This window comes from Drosophila arizonae, chromosome 3 (assembly GCF_054131065.1).
Source record: "Drosophila arizonae isolate 15081-1271.41 chromosome 3, UAZ_ARI_1.0, whole genome shotgun sequence".
NCBI lineage: Eukaryota > Metazoa > Arthropoda > Insecta > Diptera > Drosophilidae > Drosophila > Drosophila arizonae.
In genome coordinates this window covers 33,529,662-33,547,732 of record NC_142923.1, presented here as the reverse complement: position 1 = coordinate 33,547,732, position 18,071 = coordinate 33,529,662, and the positions used below count along the sequence as shown (strand labels likewise).

General features: G+C 36.8%; 1 protein-coding gene across 3 annotated transcripts in view; it reads right to left on the bottom strand.

Moving 5' to 3' along the window:
* The window catches only part of GATAd (GATA zinc finger-domain containing protein GATAd), a 101,808-nt gene that overhangs the window by 44,775 nt on the left and 38,962 nt on the right, over positions 1 to 18,071 (bottom strand). For all 3 annotated transcript variants that reach the window (XM_089465666.1, XM_089465665.1, XM_089465664.1), the window contains exon 2: positions 10,003 to 10,146. In XM_089465666.1, coding sequence (XP_089321792.1) covers positions 10,003 to 10,146 — 144 coding nt within the window. The remainder of the gene's footprint in view (positions 1 to 10,002; positions 10,147 to 18,071) is intronic.

Here is an 18,071-nt window from a genome sequence, read left to right as displayed (position 1 = left end):
GAGTTATCGAAAAAATATGATAAACTTGTACTGCCTATGGTATATACGAGTATGCATGCCAAATTTCAGCTCTCTAGCTCTTATATCTTCTGAGATCCTTTTGCTCATACGGACGGACGGACGGACGGACAGACGGACAGGGCTATATCGACTCAGCTCGTCGTCCTGATCAAGAATATATATACTTTATGGGGTCTGCGATGATTCCTTCTGCCTGTTACATACTTTTCACAAAACCATTATACCCTGATTTCCCATTGAAAATGGGTTCAGGGTATAAAAAACAGCATTTTGTTAACGGAGGGAAGTACGAATTTACAAGACTAATATGAAAATCTAAATGGACAAGTGTGAATTTTTCAAAAAAGAAGTAAATTTCCTAGGATTCACCATTTCAGACAGTGGCGTTAAGACAAATCCAGAAAAGGTTGAAGCGATTTCCAGATTCCCCATACCCAAAACACTTAAAGAACTACGATCGTTCTTAGGCCTCTCCGGCTACTACCGCAGATTCATAAAAGATTATGCAAAACTAGCTAAACCCCTTACCCCTTACCACAGAGGTGAAGATGGTCGTATATCAGCAAAAGCATCAGATAAAGTACAGATAAAGTTAGATAACAAGGCAATAGAAGCATTCAATAAAATAAAGCAAACTCTTTGTTCTAATGACGTAATTTTAAAATAACCAAACTTCTCTAAAGAATTCCACCTAACAACCGAATTACGCAATCGGTGCAGTCCTTGTACAAGAAGGCAGACCCATTACTTTTATATCAAGAAACATTGCCAAAAACAGAGGAGAACTATGCAACAAACGAAACGAAATGCTAGCCCCAGTTTGGGCATTGCAAAACCTTCGAATTTACTTGTATGGAACTGCCAAAGTTATATCCACCACCAACCAATAACCTTTTCTCTAAGTAATAAAAATCACAAGGGAAAATTAAAACGTTGGAAATTCCCTTCCCAACATACCATAGGCATAGAGTAACACAGCCCCACTTTACCAAAGACGAATTAATTGACATTTTAAAGAAACGACTTGACCCAAGACTTATTAACGGCTTATTTACTCCAGAACATATCATGGGCAAAATACAGGAATTCTACCCACTTCACCTTTCCAATTATAAAATACGATACACTCAAAGAAAGGTAGAAGACATTACGAGCGTCGATGAACAGAATAAAATTATAACACAAGAGCATAGACGAGCACATAGAAGTGCATCAGAAAACAAGTAAGAAAGCTCTAGTCGAGACTGCTCGACTACGAGATCCCCTGAACCCTTGGAGCAATAGATATTTCAATAATTTTTCGCGTCTTTCAACTTACACAAGAAACACGCACACACACACACACAGGCACCTACGCACACACAGGCATACATACACACACACGCATACAGACACACACACACACGCATACATACACAAACGCATACACACACACATACACATACACACACACATACACAAACACATACACACACATACACAAACACATACACACACAAGCACCCACGCATAAACACGCATGGGCTGCAGTGTGCGCCTACTATGAGAACTTAATTGCTTAATAACTTTTTTTCTGGACGTACGATCTTCATAAAACTTTTAGATTATGATTATAACATGGATATGCATGTAATTGCCAAAGCACAAGTCTCTAGTATTTGAAATACGCTTTTTACAAAAGTGAGGGTGAGGGGGTGAATTTAAGGGTGGGGGGTAAATTTTAACAAAAACCGAAATTGTATAAATTGCATATAAGCATACATTAAATTTGGAGACTAGCAATAAAGGTGTAGAAGATATAATTTTATAACTGGTTTTCGATAAGGTTTTTTATCGATAAAAAAGATCGGGATGAGTTATCGAATTTTAATGATAAACTTGATATGCGCGCTGTAATTACGGACATTTTAAAAAAAATTGAAGTCTCTAGCTCTTATATCTTCTGAAATCGACGCGTTCATAGACGGACAGACGGACAGACAGACGGACAGGGCCAAATCAACTCAGCTCGTCACCCTGATCAAGAATATATATACTTTGTGGGGTCTGCCACGCCTCCTTCTGCCTGTTACATACATTTCAACAAAACCATTATACCCTGATTTCCCATTGAAAATGGGTTCAGGGTATAATAAAGCCCAAATTCTAGGACAATGTTTCTTCCCACAACTACACAAAAAGGTTAAAGAAATTACAAAATCATGCTTAACATGCAGAGAGTCAAAATATGATAGACACCCTCCACATCCCGCAATTCAAGCAACACCAATTCCCAAATTTCCAGGCGAAATCATTCATATAGATATTTATATAACATAAAACAAGACTATTTTAACAAGCATCGATAAAATCTCAAAATACGTTCAAGTCAAGATTCTAAATTCAAGAGCTGCAGAGGATATAAAAATCCCATTAAGAGAAATCCTAATTGCTTTCGGCATGTCCAGAACTGTAGTAATCGACAACGAGCGATCTTTAAATTCAACCTCTATAAAGTTTTTGCTGCAAGACCGACTAGGTATCGAAGTTTATACTACCCCTCCCTATAACTCAACAAGTAACGGAGAAATTGAGAGATTTCACTCCACCCTGTCAGAAAGAATGACTTGCCTAAGAAAAGACAATAAAGATATGAGTTTCACAGATACACTCTTTAAAGTAGTACAAGAATATAACGCTTCTTACCATTCAGTTACTAAAAGAAAACCAATGGAGATTTTTTTCGGCAAAACAGTTCAGGATAACCCAGAAAAAACAGAAGAAAATAGGAACATAATATCCAACAAACTACTAGATAAACAATAATATGACATAAATTACCACAATAAACAGAGACAGGAAACCAAAACTTATGTACGAACAATGGGAGATAGTCTATGTAAAAATAAACAAGCGCCTAGGCTCAAAACTCACACCCAAATACAAACAAGTAAGAACGTTGCAATCGGGCGATACCGATAGCAGAAGACTCATTCACAGCCCAAACGCTGTCAACCAGAGTATATAGTGCAATTTTCAAGTCTAGTGCGCAGCAAAAAAGACGGCATGATGCCATTAAAATTGGAAAATCATCGATAGCTATTGCATTCAAATTACATACATATATACTTTATACAATTTTGATTTTTATTATATATTTATATCCATACATTGGATACCGGCTTCAAGCTAACAGCAGATCAGCGCGATTTTCCTATGCTTGTGCACACACTCATCGTCTATTCTATGCGTACAGACAGAAGCGCGCCTTTTCTCACATTCTTAGAATTTCGATTGATTTCTTGACTTTCTAGCCGTTACTGTAGTTTTGTCTGATGACGCTCTCTTATTAAGCTATTCTATTTTAGCAACTGATTGCTCGAGCAAAGCAGTGGCGCGGGTGCTAAGGGCGACGCAAGTAATGTTAGAGTAGCGGAGGTTCGAACCACAGTAAAGTGTTATTTTTTTTTTTATTTTTTCATACATATTTCGTTTTTATAAAATAGATATTTTATTGGGAAGGTGCGAGCTTGACTGAATGGCACTTAATACTTTTGATTTTCTTAGTCGAATAATTTTATAAGTTTAAATTTGTTTCTTCTTAAATAGCCCTCTTAAATAGCCCCCTGCACGCATAGCATCAAGCATTCCAGCCTTATACACGCGCTCATTTGTATGTATGTATGTATGTACACATAAATGCGTGCTCTAGCATATTCTAAGAATCCCGTTGCGATTTATTTGTCTTTGCATCGTTTTTGAATTTCCAGCCGCTACACTGGCTTTTCTTTGCTATGCGGCGTCATAACAATAATGTGATTTCGTTTTAACTACTCTTGATCGAAACGACGCGGTGGTGCTGTAGGCTGAAGCGCCGACGATCTTTATTTTAGCTATTTTGACAAACATGCTGTTTGGGTTGGGTGCGAGTTCAAATCCCGCTGTACATAAATTGCAAATGTTTGTTAGTTTAGATTTTTATATTTTATTAATTTTATAAATTAATATTTTATTAATTTATAATGTTATAATGTTTCCTTCCGTGCTATCAATGCCTATTAAGCCTACTTATGTGTACATATACATAAATGTAAATGCCGATTGCCACGCCCCTAATGGCCGTCGACTCCTCAGCCAGTTTTTAGAACGAGCAACCGGTTACCTAAATGTAAAATTTGAATTCTTACGCTCAAAAAATGTGAAAATTACAGGGTATTTTTCGATATGCCACGCCCCTAAAGAGTCTTAAAAATTATTTTTGGGACATCGATAGAGTAGGCCACCAGTAACTTAACTATCCAAATTTGAAGCTTCTAGCTCTTATACTGTAGGAGATATAAACTTTTGCGGTTTGCCACGCCCCCTATAGGCGGACACATATCTACCATAGCTCATTGGACGTGGGTGGTCAACCCGCGTATATATACAAAATTTCAGGTCTCTAGCATCAATAATGCCTAAAATATAGCAGAATTCGAAAAATCACTATATCTTCAGGTCCGATTTGCCACACCCCTAGTGGGCGTAGATATATAATTTTAATTCACCTATCTTCATAGAATTAAAACATCAGCTTACATGCAAAATTTCAGCATTCTAGCTTTATAACTTTAGGAGATACAGTTTTATCCGATTTGCCACGCCCCTAATGGGCGGAGATATATCCGCCATAGCTTGTGATCTTGGGTGATCGGCGCGGACCTACATACCAAATTTCAGCTTTCTAGTTCTTCAACAAACATGATTTCTGGTATATCGGAAAATGCATTTTCCGATTTGCCACGCCCCTAGTGGGCGGATCGGGAAAATTTTAACACTTTATAAATCGGAGATATACACGGGTATGTGTTCCAAATTTCAAGTCTCTAGCTTCAATAGCGCCGAAATAGATTGCGTTCATACGGACAGACGGACGGACGGACAGACGGACGGACAACAAGACGGACATTGCACAAAACCAATATACTCATTTCACATTCGTGAATGAGTCTAATAACATTCGAACGCAACTTACCGGATATTCGCACCGCTATGTCTGGGTATAACCACAATCTTAGACTACTCTCAGTTAATTCCGATAAAGACAGGAACTTCGGCAATGCAGAACGGAACTTTCAAAATTATTCACGTATTTGACATTTCAGAATACGAAAAAATCTTCGGAGCTTTCGAAAAAACCCTTAATCACACTAGATGTACCCACTGCTAAATTATGAACTAAATAACGTCAGAAATGCCTTGCGTAGACTCAAACCCTCCATAAGAGTGGCAAGAGCAATTAATGCATTGGGAACAGCAAGGAAATGGCTGGCCGGTACACCGCACCACAGTGACCATGAGGCTTTAAAAATAAATGAGCAATTAGAAAATAATAATAAACAAGTAGTCATCAATAGAGTATTGCAAGATAGAATTAATGAAATCACACAAACCTCAAATAACATAATGAAAATTGTAAAAGATTATTCTAATATTCAAGAAGAAAAAAGTAAGAAAGCTCTAGTCGAGACTGCTCGACTACGAGATCCCCTGAACCCTTGGAGCATTAGCTATTTCATAGCATAGCATCAAACATTCCAGCCTTATACACGCGCTCATTTGTATGTGTGTATGTATGTACACATAAATGCGTGCTCTAGCATATTCTAAGAATCCCGTTGCGATTGATTTGTCTTTGCATTGTTTTTGAATTTCCAGCCGCTACACTGGCTTTTCTTTGCTATGCGGTGTCATAACAATAATGTGATTTCGTTTTAACTACTATTGATCGAAACGACGCGGTGGTGCAGTAGGCTGTAGGCTCTTTATTTTAGCTATTTTGACAAACATGCTGTTTGGGTTGGGTGCGAGTTCAAATCCCGCTGAAAACACTTTTTTGTAAATTGCAAATTTTTGTTATTTTAGCTTTTTTATATTTTATTTATTTTATAAAAATGTTTCCTTCCGTGCTATCAATGCCTATTAAGCCTACTTATGTGTACATATACATAAATAGATGGCTGACGCATATAAATGTCGCAATTCGGGCACTGTAAATGCCGATTGTCACGTCCCTCGTGGCCGTAGACTCCCCAATTTTAGCCAGTTTTTAGAACGAGCAACCGGTTACCTAAATGCAAAATTTGAATTCTTACGCTCAAAAAATGTGAAAATTACAGGGTATTTTTCGATATGCCACGCCCCTAAAGAGGCTTAAAAATTATTTTTGGGGCATCGATAGAGGAGGCCACCAGTAACTTAACTATTTGAAGCTTCTAGCTCTTAAACTGTAGGAGACATAACCTTTTGCGGTTTGCCACGCCCCCTATAGGCGGACATATATCTACCATAGCTCGTTGGACGTGGGTGGTCAACCCGCGTATATATACAAAATTTCAGGTCTCTAGCATCAATAGTGCCTAAAATATAGCAGAATTCGAAAAATCACTAACCGGTTTGCAATTTACAAGTAAGAAAGCTCTAGTCGAGACTGCTCGACTAGGAGATACCCTGAACCCTCTAATCTGATATTCTAATCATTCTGCACTTCTTTTATGCACACATACATACAGATGCATCCACACGCACGCATAAGCCTGCGCTCTGCTAACTGCGCAGTAAGCAGCGACTGCAGTGTGGGCAATATTATGAGAATTTATTTGTCGAATAATTTCTTTTGTAAACAAATGATCTTAATGAAACTTTCAGAGTGTAATCATATGGTGAATATGTGTGTACATTCCAAAGCACAAGTCTCTAGTACTTGAAATGCGTTTTTTACAAATTGGGGGAGAAGGGGGCGTGGTATCTAAAATCTGTAAATTACAAAATCTTTGTATCGATTAACTTTATATACAACACAAATTTGAAGACTCCAGGTCTAAAAATGCTCAAGTTAGGCTAAAAAAACAAAATAAATTTTTCGATTATTCTCGATAAAAAAGTTATCGGACGATTTATCGAAAAAATAAAGCAAACTCGTACTGCGTATGGTACACACGAGTATGCATGCCAAATTTCAGCTCTCTAGCTCTTATAACTTCTGAGATCGACGCACTCATACGGACGGACGGACGGACGGACGGACAGACGGACAGAATAAGAATATATATACTTTGTGGGGTCTGCCACGCCTTCTTCTGCCCGTTACATACTTTTTCACAAAACCATTATACCCTGATTTCCCATTTTCAATGGGTTCAGGGTATAAAAAAGTGTTTTCAACGGGATTTGATCTCGCACCCGACCCAAACAGCATGTTTGTCAAAATGGCTAAAATAAAGATCGTCAGCGCTTCAGCCTACAGCATCACCGCGTCGTTTCGATCAAGAGTAGTTAAAACGAAATCACATTATTGTTATGACGCCGCATAGCAAAGAAAAGCCAGTGTAGCGGCTGGAAATTCAAAAACAATGCAAAGACAAATCAATCGCAACGGGATTCTTAGAATATGCTAGAGCACGCATTTATGTGTACATACATACACACATACAAATGAGCGCGTGTATAAGGCTAGAATGCTTGATGCTATGCGTGCAGGCTTACATATATAATTATATATACATATGTATGTATTTGCGTATATGTATTTGAGGGCTATTTAAGAAGAAACAAATTTAAACTTATAAAATTATTCGACTAAGAAAATCAAAAGTATTAAGTGCCATTCAGTCAAGCTCGCACCTTCCAAATAAAATATCTATTTTATAAAAACGAAATATGTATGAAAAAATAAAAAAATAACACTTTACTGTGGTTCGAACCTCCGCTACTCTAACATTACTTGCGTCGCCCTTAACACCCGCGCCACTGCTTTGCTCGAGCCATCAGTTGCTAAAATAGAATAGCTTAATAAGAGAGCGTCATCAGACAAAACTACAGTAACGGCTAGAAAGTCAAGAAATCAATCGAAATTCTAAGAATGTGAGAAAAGGCGCGCTTCTGTCTGTACGCATAGAATAGACGATGAGTGTGTGCACAAGCATAGGAAAATCGCGCTGATCTGCTGTTAGCTTGAAGCCGGTATCCAATGTATGGATATAAATATATAATAAAAATCAAAATTGTATAAATTATATATGTATGTAAATTGAATGCAATAGCTATCGATGATTTTCCAATTTTAATGGCATCATGCCGTGTTTTTTGCTGCGTACTAGACTTGAAAATTGCACTATATACTCTGGTTGACAGCGTTTGGGCTGTGAATGAGTCTTCTGCTATCGGTATCGCCCGATTGCAACGTTCTTACTTGTTTTTTATTTGAAATTTCCGGGTACTTATTTGACATAATGTATATTCTTCCCCTCACCATTTGTAAAAGGCGTATTTCAAATACTAGAGACTTTTGCTTTAGCACATGAACGAATTTTAATGTTCTAATTTCGGTCGGGAAGTTCCATGAAGATACTCCGCCACAAGAAAAAGTTATTAAACAATTAAGCTCCCATATTAAGCCCAGACTGTGTGCGTGTGTGTGAGCATTTGCTGTTGTTTGTCTCAGAAGATATAAAGGCCAGAGACTTGAAATTTTCTTCCTAGGTTCGTGTATACCACGCGCATATCGAGATTTGCTTCAAATATCTATAACTTGTCGATTTATTTTGTTATCAATTAAAAAATCATTATCGAAACCAGTAATAAATTTACATCTCCCACATCTTTAAAGCTAGATACACTAAATTTTTAATGTAGATTCATATGTACTTTATAGAATTTAGATTTTTTTTTCAAAATTTACACCCGACCCCTAATTCACCCCCTCACCAACATATTTGTAAAATGCGTATTTCAAATACTAGAGACTTTGTGCTTTGTAAAATACATGCATATCTATTTTATATTCAGAATCTGAAAGTTTATTAAGCAGTTAATTTAGCAATTAATTTTCCATAGTAAGCTACCTCTGCAGCCAATACGTGTTTATGCGTGCGTATGTCCGTATGTGTGAGTGTGTGTGTGCATGTGCGAATAATTATTGAAATAGCAGTTGCTCGAAGGGTTCTGGGGATCCCGTAGTCGGGCAGTCTCGACTGCAGCTTTCTGACTTATTATTTGTTAATATAATCATTCTAACCCCATTTTAAAATCATTTCAAATATGGAATCCGGTCCTTACAATATTATGCACGTAAAGATACTATATCAAATTTGCAATATACATATTTCAATTACTATGGCCAGCAAGATGACCTAAACGCATTTCAACTTTGGTGTGTGGCAAACCAGCTTAAATTGCTCAAAGTGTATGACAATGACCTTCAGTCGTACCGTTCCTCTAATTGTTGATTATAAAATTAACAATATTTCCTTACGACGCATCTTTACAGTCAAAGATCTTGGTGTGTTCTTTGACTGTAAACTTAACTTTAATATTCATATTTCTACTATCATTAATGAAGCCAAAAGGGCGCTATGCGTGGGTGCTTGTGTGTGTATGTATGTGTATGTGTATGTGTTTGTGTATGTGTATGTGTGTCTGTATGCGTGTGTGTGTATGTATGCCTGTGTGTGCGTACGTGCGTGTGTGTGTGTGTGTGTGGGCGTGTTTCTTGTGTAAGCTGTAAGACGCGAAAAATTATTGAAATATCTATTGCTCCAAGGGTTCAGGGGATCTCGTAGTCGAGCAGTCTCGACTAGAGCTTTTTTACTTGTTTTTTAAAGAATTTTTGAAGTATTATGTTAGGTATAGTTAATAAATCTACATTTAATATATATTTTTTTTAAGTTTTCTTACTAACACTTTCTTTTTATAGCTTCATTAGTATCACTGACCATATTCGGCTGTGAGACGTGGGTATAGCTGGCCAGACTGGCAAATAAAACACCCCCATCGGGTCGGTGTTACTATTCAAATTATATCCTGCACTTTGTTTATGCCTTTTTCAAATTTAAATTGACTCTCGTTTTTGTCAATAGCTTTAAGAAATAAATAAATAAATGCTTATACATAAGAAAGGAATGAAAGAAATACAAATATTTACAATATCGCAAAGAACACATATTTATACAGCAAAATACTTACAATATCGCTCGATTTTGATAATGCCAAAAATTCCTTTAATGCAAAGTGTGAATTATGTGCCATATTTCGAAACTTCCAAAACGATTCAAGTTTTATTTGGCAGTCATAGCAGATAACAGAGGGAAAGCCATCATTTGGAAAAGGCTGAAATATACAAAAAATAAAAACAAATTTATATATACAGTCGACTCTTGTTATTTCAAACCTGCGTTATTTCGAACCTCTCATTAATTTAAATACTCAATAAATCAAAATCATACATATATATATAGGATTTTGATTTATTGAGTATTTAAGAGTCAAATTAACGATTTTCTTTAATTACAAACTATGATAAGGTTCACAATAAATGTCTACAATTTATATTATATTAATTAGATTATAATATTATAAAGATCGATTTTAGTTACACTTATATTATTTAATGATTTGTACGCGAACGTGAACTTTTCAGGCGATCTCAATTCTACTGCTACTTTCTTTCCTTATCCCGTGCTTTCAACTCTATGTCTTCTCTACTTGGCGACTGCCTCACAACTGCTGTGTACTACGGCTACATCACGACTCTTCTTCTTCTAAGAACGACTCTTGATCTAGTTCAAAGATGCGTTCACTCCGAAAAACTCTGCGTCTCATCTGCCAGGGATGTTGTAACTTTTACCACTAACCAGAGAACACATAGACCGGACACGTAGTGTAAACCGTTTTGCACACTTTTTTTCGAGCGTTAACACCCCAGACAACTTCGTATTCGCTCGGCTCCTCACTTTTAGGTTCGGGTTACTAAAATATACGAAAGCACAATCATTTCGCTTCATGCGCTCGACCGAGATGGTCAAATGTTGAACAAAAGATCCCTCTATGCTCAACGTTTTCCTTGCTCTCTCTCTCTCGATGCTCTCTGCTCTCTCAAATGTGTATATGTATGTATGCATGTGAGGCTCACATTGTGAGCACAAGCAGCAGCTCACGAAAATTGAAATTTCTTCGCAGCAAGAACCCATGCCTTACATTCTGTGTGAAGGGTATTCCGAACTCTTTAAGCCGTTTGCCATGCGTTTTCGTTATTATGTGTCGGAAGAGTATGAAAGCGTTGGTGCGCATAATGAAAATGTTTTCGCGACGAGCATGTACACATACACTGTCCCTTCCTACATGTACTATGAGCATTTGTATGCCTGTGTGCAAAGCCCTTGCCCTTGAAATCCTAGCATTTGAATTTGGTCGATCTTGTGAAGTGCTCACACTTACAGAAATATGTTATATTGTGTCTACGCAGGGTCCGCGATGCTCACAAATGATGGGGTAATCATTGTAGAAGCATTTTAGTGCCTTTATATGTATGTGCGTGAGTGTATGTTTATATGTATGTGTATGCATGCGACATGAGCATTGACGTGTGCCTACGACAACTTTGAATTGTGTGAACGATTTTGGGATTTAATTGAAGAGGCGCGCTTACATTTAAGTAGATGACTTTGTTTCAATGGTCGTGGGTTTGCCTATCAGAATGATATTTGCTAAAAAAGTAGTACCTGATCAATCCCTGTGGCCAAATTGGAATGCGATTTTCGATCCCTTGTACCTGCACATATACAGGTGAAATTTACCTTTTTAATAAGAAGCATGTGTATGTACATACATACATATACTGGCTAAATGGACCCATTTTAAAGGATGCATCTGTTAGATGTCATAAAAATCATGCAATTAAAAAATACCTATACAAGTAATAGGAAGTGCACTTGTTATTTTAGTTAGTCAGCTACTTAAATAAAAGCGCCTCTTCAATTAAAACCCAAAATCGTTCACACAATTCAAAGTTGTCGTAGGCACACGTCAATGCTCATGTCGCATGCATACACATACATATAAACATACACACACGCACATACATATAAAGGCACTAAAATGCTTCTACATTGATTACCCCATCATTTGTGAGCATCGCGGCCCCTGCGTACACACAATCAAACATATTTCTGTAAGTGTGAGCACTTCACAAGATCGACCAAATTCAAATGCTAGGATTTCAAGGGCAAGGGCTTTGCACACAGGCATACAAATGCTCATAGTACATGTAGCATACTGTAAGTGTATGTGTGCATGCTCGTCGCGAAAACATTTTCATTATGCGCACCAACGCTTTCATACTCTTCCGACACATAATAACAAAAACGCATGGCAAACGGCTTAAAGAGTTCGGAATACCCTTCACACAGAATGGAAGGCATGGGTTCTTGCTGCGAAGAAATTTCAATTTTCGTGAGCTGCTGCTTGTGCTCACAATGTGAGCCTCACATGCATACATACTTATTGAGAGAGCAGAGAGCATCGAGAGAGAGAGAGAGCAAGGAAAACGTTGAGCATAGAGGGATCTTTTGTTCAACATTTGACCATCTCGGTCGAGCGCATGAAGCGAAATGATTGTGCTTTCGTATATTTTAGTAACCCGAACCTAAAAGTGAGGAGCCGAGCGAATACGAAGTTGTCTGGGGTGTTAACGCTCGAAAAAAAAGTGTGCAAAACGCTTTACACTACGTGTCCGGTCTATGTGTTCTCTGGTTAGTGCTTTTACGAATCCCATACACTCATGGTCAAATTGATAGGTGTGAAAATTTTTTTTTTTAAATGGGAATAACGTCTATATTTTTTCATGTAACTAAAAAATTTAATTTATATTAAAAAATAGACACATTATAGAATAACAACAACAAAAAACAAGTTTAAAAAATAATAATTTTTAGCATAATTTTGGCATACTTCACAAAAAACTCAAATTTTTGCTGGCCAGATTAATAGGTGTACCCAGCAAATTAAAAAAAAAAAGTTTAAAATTCTGAAATATTGTAGAATATTTAGAATATATTTAGATAAGTATGGTTAATACCCTGTTTATCCGCCTTTATTCGCAATGACTTTGCTGATTCTTTGGGGCATAGACGATATTAACCTTCTACACCTTTCCACAGGAATGGTGATCCATTCCTCCTGAGTATTTTCCAATAATTGGGTGTAATTGAAGCAGGTAGTCTTAAAAATTTGCCTTTTCAAGTGTCCCCAAAGGTTCTCAGTTGGATTGAGATCTGGAGACTGACTTGGCCACTCATAAACTTCAATTATATTTTCATGAAACCAATCCTTAACTACTGGGGAGTCGTTATCCTGTTGGAATTTCTATTTTAGAGGTATGTTGTCGTGGGCATATGGTAGCATAACACTATGTAATAAAATAAAACATTCGACTGCAACGTCTTTCTCGTTTTGGGTTTGGATAGCGAATGCTCTCCGTATTTTATTCAAATCAAATCTTAGCCTAAAGTACATAGACTTCTTATTATATATCTCTGCCGCTGAAGGCAGCAGAGCGAGAGAGCGCAGTATGTATTTATGTATATACATATATGCAAGGGCATATACATTAGTTCGCTGTAAGAGCCGTTGAGTTGTCAAGCGGTCAAATGCTGACACGGCTATATGAGCCGATGCTGCAGAAGGCAGCAGAGGACATATATGTAAATATATACAAGCGGCAGCCGTTGGCTTGCCAAACGATCAATTGCTGACGCGGCTATTCCCATGCGTCTTGCATATGAGCGGTCCACTTATGTGGCCGATAATATTTGGAGTACATTTATGTTTACTTGATCGCTTCTTGTATATGTGTATATAGTGTGTGTGTTGGATATATATTATTATATGAGACATACTACAACTACTCAATAGTTCCTTTTACAGAAATCTGTTTATTATGAAAATGGTCGATGGTGCATTTCAAAACCATGCCATGAAAAGCAGTCTCAAACCATTATGCCACCTCCTCCGTGCTTAACCGCCTTTTTTTGTATATCTTGGATCCAATTCTTTGCCTTTAGGTCTTCGAACATTTATATTTGAGTCATTCTCAAAGAAATTTTTTTTTTTTAATTTTTTTTTTAAAATAAAAACAAGTAAGAAAGCTCTAGTCGGGACTGCTCGACTACGAGATCCCCTGAACCCTTGCAGCAATAGATATTTCAATAATTTTTCGCGTCTTTCAGCTTACACAAGAAACACGCACACACACACACACACAGGCATACATATACACACACGCATACAGGCACACATACACACACACACACACACGCATACATACACAAACGCATACACACACACATACACATACACACACACATACACAAACACATACACACACACATACACAAACACATACACACACAAGCACCCACGCATAAACACGCATGGGCTGCAGTGTGCGCTTACTATGAGAACTTAATTGTTTAATAACTTTTTTTATGGACGTACGATCTTCATGAAACTTTCAGATTATGATTATAACATGGATATGCATGTAACTGCCAAAGCACAAGTCTCTAGTATTTGAAATACGCTTTTTACAAAAGTGAGGGTGAGGGGGTGAATTTAGAGGTGGGGGGTAAATTTTAACAAAAACCGAAATTGTATAAATTGCATGTAAGCATACATTAAAAATTTGGAGACTCTAGCAATAAAGGTGTAGAAGATATAATTTTATAACTGGTTTTCGATAAGGTTTTTTATCGATAAAAAAAGATCGGGATGAGTTATCGATTTTTAATGATAAACTTGATATGCGCGCTGTAATTACGGACATTTTAAAAAAATTTGAAGTCTCTAGCTCTTATATCTTCTGAAATCGACGCGTTCATACATACGGACAGACGGACAGACGGACAGACAGACGGACAGGGCCAAATCAACTCAGCTCGTCGCCCTGATCAAGAATATATATACTTTGTGGGGTCTGCCACGCCTCCTTCTCCCTGTTACATACATTTCAACAAAACCATTATACCCTGATTTCCCATTGAAAATGGGTTCAGGGTATAAAAATTAATTCAATGAATTAATGAATAAAAAAAATTAATTCAATATATTTATATATATATATATATATACATATATACATATACATATATATACATATATACATATATATATATATACACTTCGCGTCATCAGGTTAACGCCCCCCTTACACTCATTTTCTTTTACGTTTTTCTCTTTGCCTATTGCACGCAACTTCTTGGTTTTTTTATACCCAGAACCCATTTTCAATGGGAAATCAGGGTATAATGGTTTTGTTGAAATGTATGTAACAGGCAGAAGGAGGCGTGGCAGACCCCACAAAGTATATATATTCTTGATCAGGGCGACGAGCTGAGTTGATTTGGCCCTGTCCGTCTGTCTGTCCGTCTGTCCGTCTGTCCGTCCGTCCGTCCGTCCGTCTGTCCGTCTGTCCGTATGTATGAACGCGTCGATTTCAGAAGATATAAGAGCTAGAGACTTCAATTTTTTTTTAAATGTCCGTAATTACAGCGCGCATATCAAGTTTATCATTAAAAATCGATAACTCATCCCGATCTTTTTTTATCGATAAAAAACATTATCGAAAACCAGTTATAAAATTATATCTTCTACACCTTTATTGCTAGAGTCTCAAAATTTTTATTGTATGCTTATATGCAATTTATACACTTTCGGTTTTTGTTAAAATTTACCCCCCACCCTTAAATTCACCCCCTCACCATCACTTTTGTAAAAAGCGTATTTCAAATACTAGAGACTTGTGCTTTAGCAATTACATGCATATCCATTATAATCATAATCTGAAAGTTTCATGAAGATCGTACGTCCATAAAAAAAGTTATTAAGCAATTAAGTTCTCATAGTAAGCGCTTTGGTGCTTGTGTGTGTATGTGTTTGTGTATGTGTGTGTATGTGTTTGTGTATGTGTATGTATGTGTTTGTGTATGTATGTGTGTATGTGAGTGTGTATGCATGTGTGTGTATGTATGCCTGTGTGTGCGTACGTGCGTGTGTGTGTGCGTGTTTATTGTGTAAGCTGAAAGACGCGAAAAATTATTGAAATATCTATTGCTCCAAGGGTTCAGGGGATCTCGTAGTCGAGCAGTCTCGACTAGAGCTTTCTTACTTGTTTTTATTTCATTATCATCACATGAGATGTCTCTCATACCAAAAAATAAGCGCGAGTGAAAACCCGTTATGTTTTATTTTCTACTCTTCTCTATTTTCGCAAAAAATGTGTGCACTTATTTTGCGTCATTAGCGCCCCCAAATGCAATTGTAATTATCTTGCTTATTTTGGCGATTACACTCACCAAATTTTTTGTGAAGCTCAAAGTATTCAATATATTTATAGTATGGGTAAAGAAACAGTTTTATCTTTGGTTGAAAATCAAAGATTGAGGCATACTTTGAATCTAGACTATGCAACCATAAAGTTGCTGAAAAAACAGGAAAAAACAGAAAACTAAGTGGCAATTTTCTTACAAATAGGGAAAACTATGGAAAAAACTATATAAGCGGTAACGGTCCAAATAGTAATTAAGAAAGTTAATTACTTAAAGAAACAGAATGTAAAACAAAAGGCACCAGTCGATATGCTGAGAAAAGAAATACGCATTAATTTTGGCCGGGTGAACATGACGTGGTCTATCCAATGGCAGCATGTTGTCTTTTCTGATGAGAAAAATTGAATTTGGAAGGAATTGATGGCTATAATTATTATATCCATGACCTACTCATAGGAGAACATTATTTGGAACGGTTCCCAAGCCGCAGCGGCGGGGGGTGGTGTGGCATTGGTGTAGGTATCAATATCTTACTACAGCACTTGCAAGCTTCAATTTTTGACATCGCGCATGAACGCATAGGACTATAACATCGTGTTTAAAACTACTGTTCCGCATTTCTATAAGCTGTCTGAAAACCGGCATTAGATTTTCTAGCATGATAATGCTCCAATTCAGACCGCCAGATCCGTGAAGTCCTGGATTCAGAGCCAAAAAATTTATCTCATGGAGTGGTCACCATACTCAATCGACCTTAATATCATTGGAAACGTCTGGGGATGGTTGGTCAGGAAAGTATATGAGTCCGGAAAGCATTATAGTACAAAGACAGAGTTAATCGAAGTTACTGACCACGCTTGGTCAACCATATCCTTGAATAATATTGAATAACTTTATAATTCCACTCCTAATCGAATTTTTGAAGTAATTTCAAAGAAAAAACGGCACTACGCACTACTAATATTACTTAAAAATAATAATAGCTTAAGATACAGGTGTTATTTTTGGTCATTTACTTAAATAAATTGCATTTAGCGCAGGGGGCGCTAATCTGATGACAAAATTTTTGTTACCTGTTTTTTGTACATTTTACAAAAAAAATTATTTAAAAATAATCCTTATTGTTACAATAGCCATTCTTTTTGTATTTTAAAGAGAAATAAATGAAGTATAATGTGAAAAAATTTCAAAGATGGAGCTCTGATGGTTTAGATTTTATTTACCTTTGAGGTTGAGTGTAAAGGGGGGCGCTAACCTGATGACGCGCAGTGTATATATATATAAATTAAAGTATTTAAAAAGGTTAGAATACTTTAGCGGGTTTGAAGGATATGTAATTCCATGAAACCCAGAATAAATTCTGTTTTTATACCCTAAACCATTAAAATTAGGAAATCAGGATATAATGATCATCACAGACCCCTAAAGTACATATATATTCTTGATCAGGACGAAGAGCTGTGTCGATATAGTCCGTATAAACGCCTAGATCTCAGAAGTTATAAAAGCTAGAGACTTGAAATATGCATACTCCTGTATGCCATACGCAGTATGAAGAATAAAATTTATTTTCTTCTAATTTAAACTCTTTTAGAACTTGAGATTTCAGATTTAGTGTGTATATACTTTTGATGAACACAAATATTTTGTAATTTACAGATTTGGATATCACACCCCCAATTTGTAAAAAACGTATTTCCACTACTAGAGACTGTGCTTTGGAATTTACACACATTCTAACTATATGGTCACACTCTGAAAGTTTCAAAAAGATACTCTACAAGGGAAATTATTTAACTATTAAATTCTCATAATATTGACCACACCACAGTGCAGCCCACGCGCTGTCGCTGCTAGCTGCGTAGTCAGCAGCGCATGTGATTGTACGTGTATGTGTATGTATGCATTAAAGAAGTGCAGATTTATTAATAT